Source organism: Oryctolagus cuniculus, chromosome 15 (genome assembly GCF_051225735.1).
Source record: "Oryctolagus cuniculus isolate XC-2025 breed Fujian yellow rabbit chromosome 15, ASM5122573v1, whole genome shotgun sequence".
NCBI lineage: Eukaryota > Metazoa > Chordata > Mammalia > Lagomorpha > Leporidae > Oryctolagus > Oryctolagus cuniculus.
Window position 1 is genome coordinate 34,299,402 of NC_142881.1, and position 19,114 is coordinate 34,318,515.

At 45.7% G+C, this 19,114-nt stretch overlaps 1 protein-coding gene across 4 annotated transcripts in view; it reads left to right on the top strand.

The window, feature by feature from the left end:
* PDLIM1 (PDZ and LIM domain 1) overlaps positions 1-11,895 on the top strand; it is a 66,228-nt gene extending 54,333 nt beyond the window's left edge. For 3 of the 4 annotated variants that reach the window (XM_002718543.6, XM_089314705.1, XM_089314704.1), the window contains 2 exons: positions 10,881-11,001; positions 11,389-11,895. In XM_002718543.6, the coding sequence (XP_002718589.1) occupies positions 10,881-11,001; positions 11,389-11,575 (308 nt within the window). In that variant the 3' untranslated portion in view covers positions 11,576-11,895. Of the gene's footprint in view, positions 1-5,355; positions 5,415-10,880; positions 11,002-11,388 lie in introns of all 4 variants that reach the window. The other variant, XM_051823436.3, reaches the window with a different exon arrangement.
* Positions 11,896-19,114: the final 7,219 nt, after the last annotated feature.

Below are 19,114 nucleotides of genomic sequence, written 5' to 3' on the forward strand. Positions count from 1 at the left end.
GCCCTAGGTGGCAGCCGGTGCTCCAGCCACCGTGCTCACTTCCAGGCAGGGGGAAGGAAGAAGGCAGATGGGAATACTTTCAGATTAGCCAGCCATCTTCCCAGAAATCCCACACTACTCTTCCATTTCCACTTTATAGTCACATGGCCACACCCAGTTACACAGCAGTCTGGGAATTTTAATCTCCTAGGGTGGTGTTGTCTTCAAGGAGAATTAAGAATTTGCTAAAAAGGAAGATGGCAATGGCAAATCTTGATGCTTTCCTCTTACCAGGTACTTGCATTAAATTTTCAGTGAATGCACCAGGACAAATTCCAGTCAAAATACTATCACATGTAGAAGGCTCTCTGGGGTTCTTTGAGAGGAAGTGGTCAGAGCTTAGGGCAGTGGCTCTGAGAGACAGTGACTGTCATTGGGAACAGCCTGTGGCTAAGGAAGAATGCTGGCATCTGCCTCTGGCTGCTGTGAGCGCCCTGGGAAGCTGCTGTCTCAGTGAGGTTATTTAAAGGGCGAAGGGAAGCTGTGTGTGGGGTGGGCCAGGTGCAGAGTCAAGGAGGCCCTGGAAGGAAGCGGGGCTGCAGCAGGCTTTGGTGACAAACTTCAGACAACTCGGCGCGGGTTGTCTCATTTTGGGTGAACCAGGAGAAAGGGCCCCAAGTTCTTTAAATCTCATCTTGTTCTACATCAAATTGTAAAATGTGTAGGCACATGGAGTCTTTTTTTTTTTAGTATCATAGTGAATACACATGACATAAAATTTACCATGTTAACTGTTTTTAATTGTACAGTTCAGTGACATTAAGTACATTTGTGTCATTTCCCTACCATTCATCTCCAGAACTCTTCTCATCTTGCAAAACTGAAACTCCATATCAGTTAGCGCTGTCTCCTCCCTGCCTTTGCTGGCCTATTCTGCTTGCTATGAATTTGAATACTTCAGATACTTCACTCGAGTGGAATCATTCAGCGTTTGTCCTTTTGACTGGCTTAGTTCACTTAGCATAACGTCCTCAAGATTCATCCATTTTGTAGATTGTCAATTTCTTTTAAAAGTGCAGTATTCTGTTGTATAGACTTATGACATTTTATTCATCTGTTCATAAGATGGAGACTTTTTATTTGAAAGAGTGAGTATACTCCCATCTACTAATTCACACCCCAAATGTCTGAAACAACTGGGACAAGGAACTCAATGTAGATCTCTCGCATGGGTCACAGGGAGCCAGCATTGGGAGCAGAGTCAGGGTCTGAACCCAACTGCTCTGATATGGGATGTGGTATCACAACTGTTGGCTAAGTGGCTTTGCCACGTGCCCCAGAAGGAGACTTTTTTTTTAAAGTTTTTATTTAATGAGTGCATTTTTTCATAGATACAAATTTAGGAATACAGATGTTCTTTCCCCCATACCCACCCTTCCCCCACCTCCCTCTCCCATCTCCTTCATTATGGTTCATTTTTAGTTTGACTTTATATACAGAGGACCAACTCCATGCTAAACATAGACTTCAACAGTTTGCACCCATGCACACATACAACATATAGAGTACAGTTTGGGAACAAATTTTGCAGTCGATTCTCCTAGTACAACTCATTAGGGATGGAGGTCCTAAATAGGGAGCAGGTGCACAGTGACTTCTATTGCTCCTTTAATAATTGACACTGTTATTTATGACATCAATGATCATCCAAGGCTCTTGCCATGGGCTGCCAAGGTTATGGAAGCCTTTTGTGACCATAGACTCCATCGGTATTTGGACCCGGCCACCAGCAAAGTAGATGTCCTCTCCTCCCTTCAGAGAAGAGTACAGCCTTCTTTGATGACTCTTCCTTTCCACTGAGGTCTCACAGAGGTCCTCCATGTAGGATATTTTTTGCCAGAGTCTTGGCTTTCCATGCCTGAAATGCTCTCACAGGTCTTTCAGCCTGACCAGGAAACCTCAAGGGCTGATTCTGAGGTCAGAGTGCTATTTACAGTGAATGTCATTCTAGGAGTCTACTGTGTGGACTGCTTTCCATATTGGACTTTCCTTCCTTTTTAATTCTATTAATATCAGGCACTTGATGTTATTTATATGATCACCTTTACACTTAAACCCATCTATATGTTGACCTAAACATTTAATATGATCATTTTAACAGTTAAGATGGCATTTATACCACTGCTTTTTTGGGTTTGGAGTCCCAAGACAAGTTTTTAGGATATACCCTTAGAAGTAAGTCTGTAGGACTGTATGAAGAACTGTACTGCTTTACAGTTAAAGACTACTTCCTCCATCTCTTATTCCCCCTCTTACATATGATTAACTCTGTTATATGAAGAGTTGAGGATATAGTACGAAGAATAGAAAAGAAAACAGAAAAAAAGCCAAGAAGGATACACAAAATAAAAAGTAACAGTGATAAACTGTCCCTTGACAGGTCAAGGCCTGTTTAAGTAATTGATTCTAAAGTTTTAATTTCACTTCTATAACTTTCATTTTAGGAGCGCTATTAATTCTCTGAAACCAGGGAGAACATATGGTATTTGTCTCTTTGGGACTGGGTTATTTCACTAAGTATGAGGTTTTCCAGATTCCTCCATTTTGTTGCAGATGACTGGATTTCATCCCTTTTTACTGCCATGTAATATTCCATAGAGTAAATATCCCACAATTTCTTTATCCAGTCTTCAGCTGATGGACATTTAGGTTGCTTCCATGTGCTAACTATTATGAATTGAGGTGCAATAAAGATGGAAGTGAAGATAGCTCTTTTGTTTACTGATTTCATTTCCCTTAGGTAAATTCCTAGGAGCAGGATGGCTAGGTCATATGGTAGGTCTGTATTCAGATTTTTGTCTTCCATAGTGGCTTTACCAGTTTACATTCCCACCAACAGTGGGTTAGGGTGCCCTTTTCCCCACATCCTCTCCAGTATTTGTTGTTTGTTGATTTCTGTATGACAGCCACTGTAACTAAAGTGAGGTGAAACCTCATTGTGGTTTTGATTTGCATTTCTCTGACAGCTAGAGATCCTAAGTATTTTTTCATATGTCTGTTTGCCATTTGGATTTCCTCTTTTGAAAAATATCTGTTAAAGTCCTTGGCCCATCTCTTAACTGGGTTGTTTGTTTTGTTACTGTCGAGTTTCTTGATCTCTTTGTAGATTCTATTTATTAATACTTTATTGGTTGCATAATTTCTCCCATTCTGTCAGTTGCCTCTTCACTTTCCTGTTTCTTTTGCTGTAAAGAAGTTTTTCAATTTGAGGTAATCCCATTTGTTCATTTTGGCTTTGACTACCTGTGCCTCTGGGGTCTTTTCCAGGAATTCTTTGCCCGTGCCAATGCCTTGAAGGGTTTCCCCAATGTTCAATTAATTTGATGGTGTCGTGGTGTAGATTTAGATCTTTGATCCATGTTAAGTGGATTTTTGTGTAGGGTGTAAGGTAGAGGTCTTGCTTCATACTTCTACATGTGGACATCCAGTTTTCCCAGCACCATTTGTTGAAGATGCTGACCCTGTTCAGGGGTTGGTTTTAGCTCCTTTGTCGAATATAAGTTGGTTGTAGATGTTTGGATTGATTTCTGGTGTTTCTATTCTGTTCCATTGGTCTATCCATCTGTTTCTGTACCAGTACCAGGCTATTTTGATTATAACTGCCCTGTAGTATGTCTTGAAATCTGGTATTGTGATGCCTCTGGCTTTGCTTTTGTTGTATAAGATTGCTGTAGCTATTCGAGGTTTCCTGTTCCTCCATGTGAATTTTAGCATCATTTTTTCTAGATCTGAAAAGAATGTCTTAGATATTTTGATTGATATAGCATTGACTCTGTAAATTGTTTTTGGAAGACTGGACATTTTGATGATATTGATTCTTCCAATCCATGAACATGGCAGATTTTTCCATTTTTTTTGTATTCTGTTTCTTTAGTACTTTGTAATTTTCATCATAAAGATCTTTGGCATTCTTGGTTAAATTTATTCCAAGGTATTTGATTGTTTTTTTTTTTTGTGGCTATTGTGAATGGGATTGATCTTAGAAGTGCTTTTTTAGTCATAGCATTGTCTGTATACAAAGGCTGTTGATTTCTGTGTATTAATTTTGTATCCTGTTACTATACCAAACTCTTCTATGAGTTCCAATAGTCTCTTAGTGGGGTCTTTTGGATCCTCTATATATAGAATCATGTCATCTGCGAATAGGGATAGTTTGACTTCTTCCTTCCCAATTCGGATCCCTTTAATTGCTTTTTCTTGCCTAATGGCTCTTGCTAAAACTTCTAGGCTATATTGATAGCAATGGTGAGAGTGGGCGTCCCTGTCTGGTGCCAGATTTCAGTGGAACTGCCTCTTTTTCCCACTCAATATGATACTGGCAATGGTTTGTCATAAATTGCCTTGATTTGTGTTGAGGAATGTTCCTCTATACCCAATTTGCTTAGAGTTTTCATCATGAAAGGGTGTTATATTTTCTCAAATACTTTCTCTGCATCTGTTGAGATAATCATGGTTTTTGTTCCTCAGTTTGTTAATGTGATGTAGCATATTGATTTTCAAATGTTGAACCATCCCTGCATATCAGGGATAAATTCCACTTTTCTATTTGATCTATAGTGTTAATTAGCTCTGCCGTTTCCTTGCTGATTTTCTATCTGGTTGATCTGTCCGTTGCTGAAAGTGGGGTATTGAAGTGCCCTGTTACTATTGTTTTTGAGTCTATAGCTCCCTTTAAATTCCTTAGTAATTCTTTCAAATAGCCAGGCACCCTGTAATTGGGTGCATATACATTTATAATAGTCACATCTTCATGTTGAATTGATCCTTTAATCATTATATAGTGTCATTATTTGTCTCTTTTAATAGTTTTTATGTTAAAGTACATTTTGTCTGATATTAGGATGGCCACACTGGTTTCTGTTAGCATGGAATATCTTTTCCCATCCTTTCACTTTCAGTCTGCGTGCATCTTTGTTGGTGAAGTGTGTTTCTTGTAGGCAGCAGATAGACGGGCTTTCTTTTTTAATCCATTCAGTTAGTCTTTGTCTTTTAACTGGGGAGTTGAGACCATTCACATTCAAGGTGACTATTGTTAGATACTGTCTTTTCCCTGCCATGTGTCCTTAAGTAGAGCTGTTTATGAATTTTGGATTTTGTTTGTACTTTTGCTGGGTCATTTTCTACATTTGTCTTCTTTTGTAGTGAAGTTCCTGTTTCTGTGTGCAGCACATTCTTGAGCCAGTGTTGTAGGGCTGGGCATGAAAATACAAATCCTTTCAATTTCTGTTTGTTGTGGAAAATCCTTATTTCTCCTTCATTCATAAATGATAGCTTTGCAGGGTAAAGTATTCTGGGTTGACGGTTTTTTTCTTTTAGGATTTGGACTATATCTTGCCATTGTCTCCTTGCCTGTAGGGTTTATGATGAGAAGTCGGGTGAGTCTAAGTGGATTACCTGTGAATGTGATTTGTCCTTTCTCTCTGGCACATTTTAAGATCTGTTGTTTGCGTTTCACTGAGCTGAGCGTTGTTACAACGTGTTGTGGTGAATTTCTTTTCTGGTTGTGTCTGTTGGGAGTTCTGTGTATTTTTTGTATTTGGACGTCTCTTTTAATCTGCCTATTATGGAACTTTTCTGATATTATTTCATTAAGAAGGCCTTCTAATCCATTATCTTTCCATACCTTCCAGGACTCCTTTGATCCGTACATTGCATTGCTTGATAGAATCTTGTAGATCTCCAACTGTGGTTTTTAATTTTCTAATTTCTTCTTGTGTTTGGTCTGACTTTATTATTTCTGGAAGTTTGTCCTCTAGTTCTGATATTTGCAATTCTATTTCATCTGTTTGATTTCTGAGAGATTCCACAGAATTTTTTATTTGGTCAATTGAAATTTTCATTTCCAGTATTTCATTTTGGCTTCTCTTTAGAATCTCAATTTCTTGGGAGTTATTTTCATTCAGATCTTGAATCTGTTTGATTGCTTCTAAGTAATCTAATTATTAATTTTCTGAATTTTTTCAGCATGATTTCAATTTCTTCTTCAGCCTCCATTATAGAAGATTTAGATTGCTCCATTGGCAAATTCATAGATTCTTCCTTATTCTTTTTTTTTTTTTTTTATTTGACAGATAGAGTTAGAGAGAGAGATAGAGAGAAAGGTCTTCCTTCCATTGGTTCACCCCCCAAATGGCTGTTACGGCCGGAGCTACGCTGATCTGAAGCCAGGAGCCAGGTGCTTCCTCCTGGTCTCTCATGGGGTGCAGGGCCCAAGCACTTGGGCCATCCTCCACTGCCTTCCCAGGCCACAGCAGAGAGCTGGACTGGAAGAGGAGCAACCAGGACTAGAACCTGGTGCCCATATGGGATGCTGGTGCTGCAAGGCGGAGGATTAACCTAATGAGCCACAACACTGGCCTCTCCTTATTCAGAGTTTTTCCTTTGTTCTTTGGCATTTCTGTTTGGTTTGATTTTTAACTTAATTTCTCTCTGCTAGGAGCTGCTGTGTGTCTGTGCCCGTAGCAAGTGGAAGCATGCAGCTCCACCTCCTGGAGCTTTGTGGGGTGGCCCCTGCAGTTGCTGGGTTTGTGTGCAGGAGGCACAAGCAGCAGCCTGCTGTCAGCACTCAAAATGTAAAGAATCAACATGGCCTCTCCCCACCAGCTGCAGCTCTGGTTGGGGAAGTGGGAAGACCCTGAGGGATCTTGGTATGTTCATCCTCTCTGCCGGTCCCCCGGTATTTCTCCTTCTTCCCACTTAGAGCACTAAGCGCTGTTCACTAAATTTCCCCACTCGTCCATGTCTGCATCTCCGTGGGCTCACAACCTCTCACCTGGTTTGCAGAGGGTGCTGCGGCTGTCTCCTCACTGGGTCTCCGCTCTGTTCCCTTTTTGCACTTTGGGCACCTCTCTGTTTTCCCCAGCATAGACCTGGGCACTCTCTCTAGTGACCACCTGAGTCACTCTGTGCAACCTTTTCAAGATTCTGCCGCCTGCTTGTATCCCCTCTACTCATTCATTTTCCATTTTCCCCTGTGTGACTCAGCATCTTGCTGCTCTACCGCCATCTTGGGGCTGTCCTAGAAGGAGACTTAACAAGCAGAAAAGTAGGGGAGGTCATGGGTGGAAACCAGTGGTGGCCAGTGACTCTAAGATGAGCAAGATGGAGACTTACTCAGAATATCATGGATGTTCACTTTTGCTCAGGGATCCAGGAGGATCCTTGGATTGTCTGGAAATGATCATAGAGGAGCATGGGGTGCTAGGTGCAGGGCCATCCTTTCATTCTGTTTGCCGTGTGCAGCCGTGGAAGGTTATTGAGCTGTGAAGTGGGTGGAAAGACCGCTGTGCTTTACTTAGCTCTTTTCCAGGGTCCAAATGAAGCTACCGTTTTTACTATGAGATGGTTGAGAAGGATGGAAGAGGAGATTTCTCTGAATTTAGGGTTGGCTGTTTAAGTGAGAGGGAAAGGAAGCTCAAGCCAGCAGGTGGTGCTGCAGGGCTGGGCAGGTGCAGTGAGGACTGTGTTAGTTGCTCCCAGCCAGCTCTGTCCCAACAGTGCCCAGGCTCCTCCAGTTCACTGTCTTCCTTCCAGAAAGAGAAGGGAATTCTCTTAGGGAGTGTGGATTTTATGTTTCTCCTTGCTTTTTCTCTTATCCTCTGGGCCCTGCCTCTTCTTTCCTGGTGGTTTTGCTGTTTACAAAAGACAGCCCAGCATGTAAGAGACTGACCTCATTCAGCAACACCATCACTTTGCCTTTCCAAGCTATCCAGTCTGCAGAGAGGCTGCTGTTTCCTTCCTGGCAACGGTGTCAGGCAGTGAAGGGGGTCCTGGCACCATCCACCAGAAAATGGGGGTGCTTGTTGGGGTGCTGGGAGAAGCTACCCACACAGGCCCTTCAGGCAGGGCCAGGATTAGGGTGAGGAAAGTGAGGCATTGCCTTGGATGCGGAGTTTAAAGGAGCATCAACAAACTTCAGTAATCAAAGACAAAAATCATATCTTAATGCATTATTTTTTAAATTAATGGGGAAAAAATCTATGAACAAAATTGGGACTGTGGGTCAAGAAAGGGAGGAAGAGTTGGGAAGAGCAAGAAGGTGGTTTGGGCTCAGGGAGGACAGGAGCACCAGTGGGGTTCCCCCGGTGCACATGTTGCTGGAGCAGAGGGGAGCCTCCCCCAAGCCCAGCTGTAGAGCTCTCGTTCTAGTTTCCGTCTCTGCCCTGTGTCAGGTATTGCCAGGTGGACGTCTGTGTTCACGAGCAGTATAGAGGGAAACATGAGCCAGAGCTGTAAATACCCATGATCAGGCTGTTGCATGTCCAGGCTGTTGCATGTCCAGGCTGCTTTCAAGTTCTCCCTCTTGTGGTTCCTCATGAGCCAGCAAAAGACCCCCAAGCTGGCTTTCATGCTGTGTTAGCATTGGGTAACTCGGATTCTGGAGGGCCACTGGGCAGGGCTGTGCCTCATGCCAGGAGTCGCATCCCCAGAGCCGGGAGATGTCCTCACCAGGGCTTGCTGCTCTCATGGCAGAGGGCAGAAGCTCTGCGGGGCGGGCTGACCCACACAACTGCACTTAGTGCCTTTGCTGGAACAGAGCTCACCTCTGCTCGTGGTGCAGTGGCCAGTGTCCATGGACGGGGACATGTATACTCCACCACGAGCAGGGCTATGACGTTTTGGGCGTGAGTTTGTGTGGGGCTGCTGGATACATTTTGAAATGTGTATAGGCATTCCTGACTTACCAGATTTGGGCCAGGAGCATTCCTGTCCTGCAGTTGTGATGTCCCAAGGTGTCACTAGGGGACAAATATCATCCCAGCAGAGACCTACTGACGAGAGAGAAGTGTGGTCAGGGTGGGGAGGGACACTTGAGATCAAGATATAAGCTTGACTGTGCTGGCCTGAGACACTCTGTGTGCCTCCTACTAACCTGGCAATTTTGGGTTCAGAAGCACTGCTCAGCACCCATCTTCTGACAGGACAAGGGCCTTGGTTTGTGTCCAGCCTGGCTGCAGTTCAGGGATGACTTTCTCCTCACCTAGGATGCTGTTTCTTGACCTTTGTCCTGCGCAGAAATAGATAGAAATGCAGTCTTCGGCCCTACCTCTGGCCTCCTGAATTGGAAACCCTTGAGTAGGACATAGCAGTCTGGTTGAACAAGTTCTCCAGGGGTTTGGATGTGCAGTGAAGTAGTCTAAAGAAGTGGGTTAGGGCCGGCCCCGCGGCTCACTAGGCTAATCCTCCGCCTTGCGGCGCCGGCACACCGGGTTCTAGTCCTGGTCGGGGCACTGGATTCTGTCCCGGTTGCCCCTCTTCCAGGCCAGCTCTCTGCTGTGGCCAGGGAGTGCAGTGGAGGATGGCCCAAGTGCTTGGGCCCTGCACCCCATGGGAGACCAGGAGAAGCACCTGGCTCCTGTCTTTGGATCAGCGCGGTGCGCCGGCCGCAGCACGCTGGCCGTGGCAGCCATTGGAGGGTGAACCAATGGCAAAGGAAGACCTTTCTCTCTGTCTGTCTCTCTCACTGTCCACTCTGCCTGTCAAAAAAAAAAAAAAAAAAAAGTGGGTTAGGCAGGCCGTGGGACAGAATCTCCTGTACCTGGAGGTGCTTATTCTGGGATCTTGGATAGAGCCTGGGCTGGGAACTGTTGGAAATCTCTCCTGCTGCCTGGGGTGCTCACACCACCCCTGGCCTCGAGGCTTCTCTGACTTCCTGGACCACAGAAGAGAGCGTCATGCAGTTGTCATGGTTCTACTGCACTCATTTCTGTACCTCTTGAGCTGCTGTTTGCTGAGGCTCTGAGGGGGAGGGTATCAAAAAGTATATAATGCAAGGGTCTGGTATTCAAGGAATCTGCGATTCAGGGGGAGACATAAAAGTAGCTGCCTGACGGGTCCCATCACAGAGAAAGATGAGTGCTGTGGTAGCACCCTTAGGTCGTGTCCAGTGCTAACAGTGATATGGATGGGTTGGCTGCTTGGTTGCTGCCTTGATGCAGGCCTGTTACTGGGGCATGATGAGCTGGCCCGAGAACAGCTCAGCATCTGCACCTGGGAGCTTATTTTATATGCACTACGCTGCCTGCAGAGGCTCCCTAGTCTGCTCTGTAGGAGGTGATTTTCTTTTCTTTTTTTCTTTTATTTTTGATAGGCAGAGTTAGTGAGAGAGAGAGAGAGAAAAAGGTCTTCCTTCTGTTGGTTCACCCCCCAAATGGCCGCTACGGCTGGTGCGCTGCACCAATCTGAAGCCAGGAGCCAGGTGCTTCCTCCTGGTCTCCCATGGGGTGCAGGGCCCAAGCACTTGGGCCATCCTCCACTGCCTTCCCAGGCCACAGCAGAGAGCTGGACTGGAAGAGGAGCAACCGGGACAGAACCGGCACCCCAGCTGGGACTAGAACCCAGGGTGCCAGCGCTGCAGGTGGAGGATTAGCCTAGTGAGCCACGGTGCCGGCTGATAGGAGGTGATTTTTATCTGGCTGCTGTGGCACATGCTACCGTAAAGATTGTGTTCTTTTTGCATCTCAGTGCACTGCCTTTTGATGACCAGATACCATTTTTATGTAAGGCATTTGAAAGTTCCCATATCAGTATTTGCATGTGTTTTCTCAATATGTGATGCAGTTTGTGTTGGGAGGACTCAGCACATGCCAGGTACTAGAGGAAGCCTTTTGTATTTTTAAAAATCTTTTTATATACCAGTAAAAAGAAAAATGATCTCCTGTCTTATAGAAAATGAAACTAGGGACCAGGGAAGCTAAGTAACTTGCTCAGGATCACACATCTGTTTAACTCCAGTGCCCATGACCCTGCTTTGACATCTGTGTAAGTGGCTTTCAAAGAACTCCGTGATACTTAGGCAGTTCTGCCCATCCTGGCCAACACAAGTGTTTTCCTCATTTCAGGGGATCCCAACAAACCCTCTGGATTCAGAAGTGTTAAAGCTCCTGTCACCAAAGTGGCTGCATCAATCGGAAATGCTGCTCAGAAGTTGCCCATGTGTGACAAATGTGGCACTGGCATTGTGTGAGTATCTGCTCCCCCAGTCTTGGGCAGCCTTGTAGATCAGGTAAACCCTGTCCATGTGGAAGTGCTGGATGTTGCACATTGGAGCTGTGGAGGACACACATCCTACTTGGACAGATGGAACAGAAACCAGGGAGGCCCTGCATCCCAGAGCAGTGGAGAGGATTTTCCTTGGCTCTGGAGGCCCTAGGTTCTGAAAACGTAAAAGCCAGATGTGCAGGGTGGCTCTGTGGCAGTAGGTGGGCCTGGCAGAGTTAGATCTCTGGACCCCAGGAAGGAGAAGCCCCTTTACCTGGGGAGGGCCTGGTGTCGAGCCCCGGACCCCAGCCCTGGTGCTCCAGTCGGCAGTGTCTCTAACGGAGCTCTTTCTGTCCCTCACGGCTGCAGAGGCGTGTTTGTGAAGCTGCGAGACCGCCACCGCCACCCTGAGTGTTACGTGTGCTCCGACTGTGGCACCAACCTGAAGCAGAAGGGCCACTTCTTTGTGGAGGATCAAATCTACTGTGAAAAGCACGCCCGGGAGCGGGTCACGCCACCCGAGGGCTACGACGTGGTCACCGTCTTTCCCAAGTGATGCAGCTGGGCGCACTTCCCCGGCCAGCCTCCTGTCCTCAGCGCTCTGGCCGTCGTCTCCCCACTCCTCCCTTCAAGGTTCTGTGCTGACCTTGCTTGTACCTGTGCTGTTAGAGGTCGAGTGCCCCTACCCTGGCTCACACTGGCCATGTGATGACTGCTTTTATAAGTAATGGGAAGTTATTTTATGGTGTCTCCTGCCAGCATCATTGTCTATCTTCCATACCTCTGTTCTGCTCTGCTACAAATGGACATCAGCCCAATTTGAATGACACTGAATTTAATATTGATTAAATTTAATTTTTACTTGTATAGATTCTAGAGCAGTGTGGTGGTTCTCGTCATTTGATCCCATGTCTTCCTTCAAAGCTAATAAGAGTTCTGAAGCCTGTCCTCTTGCTTTGCATTCCCTACTTGTCTGGGATTTGCAAGCCTTAACTCCAGCGATGAGAAGACTGGTGACTAAACTTGCTTTCACCGGTATTTCGTTGAAGCTTGCTCCAGATTATCTTTCTCTGTTGTCCATTTAGGATACTTAGCTCTGTTTTAATGAAATGATGTTCTTGGGCTTATCTGCGAAAATGAATGCTTCCTAAATGGTAGGTGGCAAGCTTTACCAGTTGGCCTTAAAACAATCCCTAATAAATTCCTTTCCAGGCTGGCTGCTGCCTTCACAACTGGGAGATAGCCAGTGTGTTTTCATCACAGAACAGAATAGGAACCCTGGCTCAGGTTACCAAAGACTTTGCTCATGACTGATTCCCAGAGGGGTGATTTGCTTAAACAATGAGGCTGAGATTAAGTGGTTGTTAAGACAGGTGGACAGGGCACTCCAGCCAACCCTGCTCCTTCCAAAAAAGCAAACCTGTTCTGTCCTTGAGCAGTATGCACCGCCCTGACCTGTTTTGAGGAAGGGATTAACTGACCAGTGCTTACGTTAATGTTAGGAACCCCAGCTCTGCTGTCTAACATAGACCTCTGAAACAAGAACGCACTAGGAACAGTTCTGCACAGGAGCAGTTCTGTGCTACAAAACTTGCAACTGAAACCTTTCAGGGGGAGAATTCTCTCTTTGTCAATACTCTCTCTTTCTAGGTTAACTCGTCCTTACTTTAAACCCAGTCGGTAGCTTATAAGAGACAAGGCTTACATTTTACAATACTGAGGAGTTAACAGGAATGAAAACTGAACCATAGCAAGTTTACATGTACAGTGACAGCTGTGGTTTGGGGGTAACGGCTGGGTTATAAATGGTTGGAACTTTGGTCTGTCTGCTCAGCTACTGTGGGAATCCAATGTCGGACATTTACCTAGTTCAGCAACAGGTGTTACTCCTTGGGAGTGGGACTTACCTGCACGTTGTCCCATTACCAGTGGGACAGATTTCCAGAGCTGCTGCGGACCACAGTTAGTATTGAGACATAACCTCTGCAGCTCATTCATGAACCGGAATGAACCAGTATGAACCAGAATGTCAGCATTACCATCCCTGAGCACATGTGGTGGTATGCCCCCTCAGCACGTAGTTTATAAAATAGTTCCTGCCAAGAGCATTTAAGGTTTTGTCCAAGGGGGCAGAGGCCTTGGGGTCCTGTCTGACTTTAGGATTCACAGAGGCAGGCTCGATGTTGGATTTCAAGTCCAAGGTCCTGACTTTATTCCCTTTCCTTTTCCCTCCCCAAGGCGGGAGGTGTCTCTCCACATTGCACGCATGGAGCTGGGGCAGGAGAGCCAGCAGCCTTCCAGCCTGTGGCTCCCTCACCTGTTGCAGGGGAAGAGGTGAGCAAGGGAGCCTCAGCCAAGTCCACGTCTAGAACACTTTGCAGGGGAGGTCCTCACTGGAGAGGAATCTGTCCCCATAGACCAGGGGTTCCATGAAGAGCAGCGTCCTGTATGGCCACTTTGCTTCAGAGAAGGAACTCCTTCGTTGCCTCCTCTGACCCTCAGCACAGGTAGCACCATCTAGGAGGAGGAGTGTCCGAAGACGGCCTGCATTTGGAGACAGAAGGCCCTGCATGTCTCTTTCCCAGGGACAGTCCTGCACTCCAGCAAAGAAGTTTGACCTCACAGGTGCAGCTCGGTCCAGCAGCACAAGGGTGGCCCAAGTACCCTATCCCACACAACACTGTACACCTCAGGGGACCCTGTGTACAGAGTGACCAGGATATCCCGCCCCTAGGGCCCTAGAAGTAGGGGTGTCTACCCAGACAGCCTTGGTGATCATCTGCTTCCCCACTGCCCTCCCTCCCCTGAACACTGGAAACATTGCTATTTGTTGCTGGAACCTGTGCACACCAGGCCTCTGCCAGGGTTCTCCTGACCCCGCCCAGTCTGCGCACTAGGGATGGTTCTTGGAGTCAGGGAGCGTGCCCACATTCTGGACAGTGTGCAGGGTTGAGAGGGTGAGCAAGCTTGGGACAGTGAGCTCACTCAGGGGCAGTGCCGCCAGCACAGAGGAAGGCCTGAGCCCCAGCTCCATCCCCCTTGGCTCCAACCCTTTCCACTTGAGCAGCTGGAGTTTTGGCACCCCACCCATCACTCCGGGTTGTGTTCCCCTCCACGGACAGCGGCATGGGCTTTCTAGGCCCTGCCCAGCCCAGCATGCAGGGTACTCACTTGTGGGGGCTCTGGCCTGGACTTTACATGCTCCACTCAGCCCAGCACACTACTTGCACACTGGAGGCTCTGGCCCAGGTCTTCCATGCTCCACCCAGCCTGTCTTGGAGCTCTCTAGCTGGCGGTTTTGGGCCAGATTTTCTGTGCCCCACCCAAGGCATGGCTCTGGGGTCCAGCCCCAACTCTAGAAGCTGCCAAGTTAGTGCATCCCTCCAACGCTAGTATGTTGCTGCTTGCTTGCAGCTCTGACCTGAGCTTCCTGCACCCTACCCAGCTCAGCATGTGGCCAATGGAGAGTGAACTGGGAGTGCTTGTTCTTCTGACCCAGTGCAAAAGCCACTTCTGCAGATCTAGTCACCCTTTCAGATAGCAGCTGGGGGATGTGCCGTTCCTGCCCTGCTCTTGGGCTCTGGCGTGGGAGACCACAAGCTCAGCCTGTCCCTAGAGTCAGTGCTGATCTCATGACTCCAGATCCTGACTTGGATAGTGGCTAGGAGTCTGTGCCAGGCCCCCATCTTGTAATACCACCAGCAAGGCTTGCTCCTAACACCTGAGAAGTCCTTGATTGTGGTCCCTCCCTCAGGAGACAGCCAGAGACCTGCCTGTCAGGGATCCAAGCAACCATACTAACCACTGGCGCTCCTTAGATCCCTACTCTTGCTACAGTCAACATAGAAGGCACAGGAGGGGCCAGTACTGTGGCTTAGCGGGTACAGCCACCACCTGCAGTGCTGGCATCCCATATGGACGCTGGTTCAAGTTCCAGCTGCTCCACTTCTGATCCAGCTCTCTGCTATGGCCTGGGAAAGCAGCAGAGGACGGCCCAAGTCCTTGGGCCCTTCCACCCACATGGGAGACCCGGAAGAAGCTCCGGGCTTCATATAGGCCCAGCTGCAGCTGTTGCAGCCATTTGTAAAGTGAGCCAGTGGATGGTTCTTTCTCCTCCAACCCCCTTCCCCGTCCCCCATCTCTCTGTCTCTGTCTCTCTAAGTCTCTGTTTCCTTCTGTCTCTCTGTATGTTTCCCTGTCTCCCTCTCTCCATCTCCATGTCTTTCTCGATCTCTATGTCTCTCCCTCTGTATCTCTTTCTCCCTTTCTCTCTGTTTCTTCCACCCTCCCTCTCTCCCTCTCTCCTGATCTGTGTGTATCTCTCTGTGTCTCTCCCTCCCCCTTCTCTCCGCCTGTGTGTTCTCTGTGTCTCTCTCTCCCTCTCTGTATCTTTCTCCTCTCTATCCCTCTTCTGTCTCCCTCCCCTTCCCCCACCTCTCTCCTTCCCTCAGGCACACCAAAAGGCAAACACCTTCAGGAAAAAACATCCAAACCACAAAAAGTGCCCTCTAAAAGCGAAAGAAACAGCTGATCCCTGAGATTCACAAATATCAATGCAGGAAAAAAATATGAATAAGAAATATGACCCCAGATGAACACAATAATGCTTTAGTATCAGACCATAAAGAAAGGGAGACTGAAATGTCTGATAGAGAATTATAAGAATGATTAAAAGGTTACTCAAAGAGATACAAGAGAATAAACAGGTAAATGAAATTAGGAAATCAGTGCATGATATAAAAGATTTTGCAAAAAAGATACTGGGCCAGCGCTGCAGCTCACTTGGCTAATCCTCTGTCTGAGGCGCTGGCCCGGGTTCTGGTCCCGGTTGCTCCTCTTCCAGTCTAGCTCTCTGCTGTGGCCCGGGAAGGCAGTGGAGGATGGCCCGGGTCCTTGGGCCCTGCACCCACATGGGAGACCAGGAGGAAGCACCTGGCTCCTGGCTTCGGGTCGGTGCAGCGCGCTGGCCGTAGCGGCCATTTGAGGAGTGAACCAATGGAAGGAAGAGCTTTCTCTCTGTTTCTCTTTCACTGTTTAACTCTGCCTGTCAAAAAAAAAAAAAAAAAAAAAACCTGAAAAAAATATTAGAGATGAATAATTCAGGAAGTCATTGCCCCTCTTCCAGGCCAGCCCTCTGCTGTGGCCAGGGAGTGCAGTGGAGGATGGCCCAGGTGCTTGGGCCCTGCACCCCATGGGAGACCAGGAGGAGCGCCTGGCTCCTGCCATCGGATCAGCGCGGTGCGCCGGCCGCAGCGCACCGGCCGCGGCGGCCATTGGAGGGTGAACCAATGGCAAAAGGAAGACCTTTCTCTCTCTCTCTCACTATCCACTCTGCCTGTCAAAAAAAAAAAAAAAAAAAAAAAAAATACAGGCATTCTGGCACAGTGGGTCAAGCCACTGTAAAAAGTGCTGTTAAACAGCAGGCCAGATCAAACAGCAGAAAGAATTCCTAATCTTGAATACATGAAGACAGGTTTTTGAAATCTCAGACAAAAACACAGCTAAAATGAATAAGAAATGAGAGCAGTGTTGGCTGGGATTTCTGGGACACTATCAAATGGATATTTGAGTTTTGGGAGTCCCCAAAGGATGAGAAAATAAGTAGCTTAGAAAACCCATTGAATGAAATAGCAGGAACATTTGCCCAATATGGAGAAAGATACAGACATCCTACAGGACCCTAAGTAGACATGATCAGGAAAGAACCTCACCAAAACACATTGTAGTCAATTTTTTAAATGTACAAGCAAAGAGAACATTGTAAAATTTTGAAAAGTATCAGCTTACTTTTAAAGGAAGTCCCATTATATTGACAGCAGATTTCTCAGAAACCTTAAAGGCTTAGAGAGAATGGAGAGATATAATCCAAGATAGGAAAGAAAAACACTAACAACCCAGGATACTTTGTCCAGAAAAGTTCTATTGCATAAATGAGGATTTTTCCAAGATAAGCAAGAACTGAAGGCATTCTTCACCACCTGACTAGCTTTGCAGATGATACTTGAGGGTGTACTAGATACAGAAAGAAAGAAAACCTTCATTGTGAAAGAGTGTGAAAGTGACACCATAAAAATAAACAAGAGATGTTCAAACAAACAAAAGATATTTGAAAGGAAAAAATGGCAGGACCAAATCACTATCAATAATAACCTTGAATATTAATGAACTAAATTCACCAATTAACAGATATAGACTAGCTGATTGGTTTAAAAAACTCCGCAACATGTTGCCTGCAAAAAATACACCTCACCAGTAAAGATACCTACAGACCAGAATTGAAAGGATGGAAAGGCTATTTCATGCAAATGGAAATAAAAAGAAGGGGCTGGTGTTGTGGTATAGTGGGTAAAGGTACTTCTTGTGAGGCCGGCATCCTATATGGGCACTGTTTTGAGTCCTGGCTTCTCCACTTCTGATACTAATGCTCCTGGGAAGGTGATGGAGGAAGGGTCAAGTGCTTGGGTCCCTCTACCCACACAGGAGACCAAGAAGAAGCTCCTGGCTTTGACCTGACTGAACCTAGGTCATTGTGGCCATTTGGGGGAGTGAACCAGAGGATGGGAAATTTCTCTTTCCTTCTAACTTTCAAATAAAGTAAATAAATCTTAAAAAAAATGAGTGAATAGGAATAGCTATATTTACATCACTCTAGAGACTTTTAAGACAAAAAGTGTTGGGCCGGCACCATGGCTCACTTGGTTGATCCTCCGCCTGTGGTGCTGGCATCCCATATGGGCACCGGGTTTTAGTCTCAGTTGCTCCTCTTCCAGTCCAGCTCTCTGCTGTGGCCCGGGGAAGGCAGTGGAGGATGGGCCAGGTGCTTGGGCCCCTGTACCTGCATGGGAGACCAGGAGGAAGCACCTGGCTCCTGGCTTCAGATCGGCGCTGCAGCGGCCATGGCGGCCATTTGGGGAGTGAACCAACGGAAGGAAGACCTCTCTCTGTCTCTCTCACTGTCTATAACTCTATCAAAAAAAAAAAAAGTGTTAAAAGAGTCAAAGAAAGTCTCTTGTATATTGATCAAGAGATTAATTGAGTGAGACCATGTGGCCATTGTTAATATATATGCACCTAATGCAGGAGCACACAGTTTTATGAAACAAATGTTAGTAGACCTAAAGGAAGACAAAGCTCCAATACAATAACGTTGGGGGCTTCAACACTCCCCTTTCATCAATGGGCAGATTAATCTGACAAAAAAAAATCAAACAACGAAGTTAATGTAAACTATATCAATTGGATCTAATAGGCATTTACAGAACAGTTCACCTCATAGCTACAGAATACATACTCTTTTCATCAGCACATGGAACATTCTCTAGGATAGACCATAAACTTGGCCATAAAACAAATTCTTTAAAACGCAAAATGGTATCACATATCTTTTCTGACCACAATGAAATGAAGTTGAGAACTAAACTAGAAATTATACAAGAAGTATGTTTAACAACATGTTTCTGAATGAAAACTGGGTCATTGATGAAATCAAAAGGAGGATTTTAAAATTTCTTGAAGTTAATGAAAATTGAAACATAACATGTCAAAACTTGTGGGATACAAAAAAGCAGTGCTAAGGAAGTTTATAGCATAAGTGCCTATATATTAAAAAAATGAAAAGGTATCAAATAAATAGCCTAACAATGCATTTCAAGGACCCAGAAAAAATAATAAACTTACAACCAGCAGAAGAAATAAGAATTAGAGAATAAACAAAACAGAAATTTTTAAAACAAAGATTAATGAGTTGACTGAAAAAATAAAATTGTATACCTTTACCTAGACTAACAAAGAGAAGGACTCCATACAATCACAAATTAACTAGGAGTTATTACAACTGACTCTACAAAAATTTTATAAAAAGTCATTAGGAACTGTTGTTAAAACCATAGCCAACAAATTGGAAAGCATAGAAGAAATGGAAACATACTGCTTGTGAAAACTGAATCATGAAGACGTAGAAAAAGTGAACAAACTAGTAACTATGAGACAATCAATAATGAAGTGTCTTCCAACAAAGAAAACCTGCACCAGATGGCTTCACGCTGATTTCTGCCAAACTTTATAATTATTTATTTATTTATTTGAAGGGCAGTTA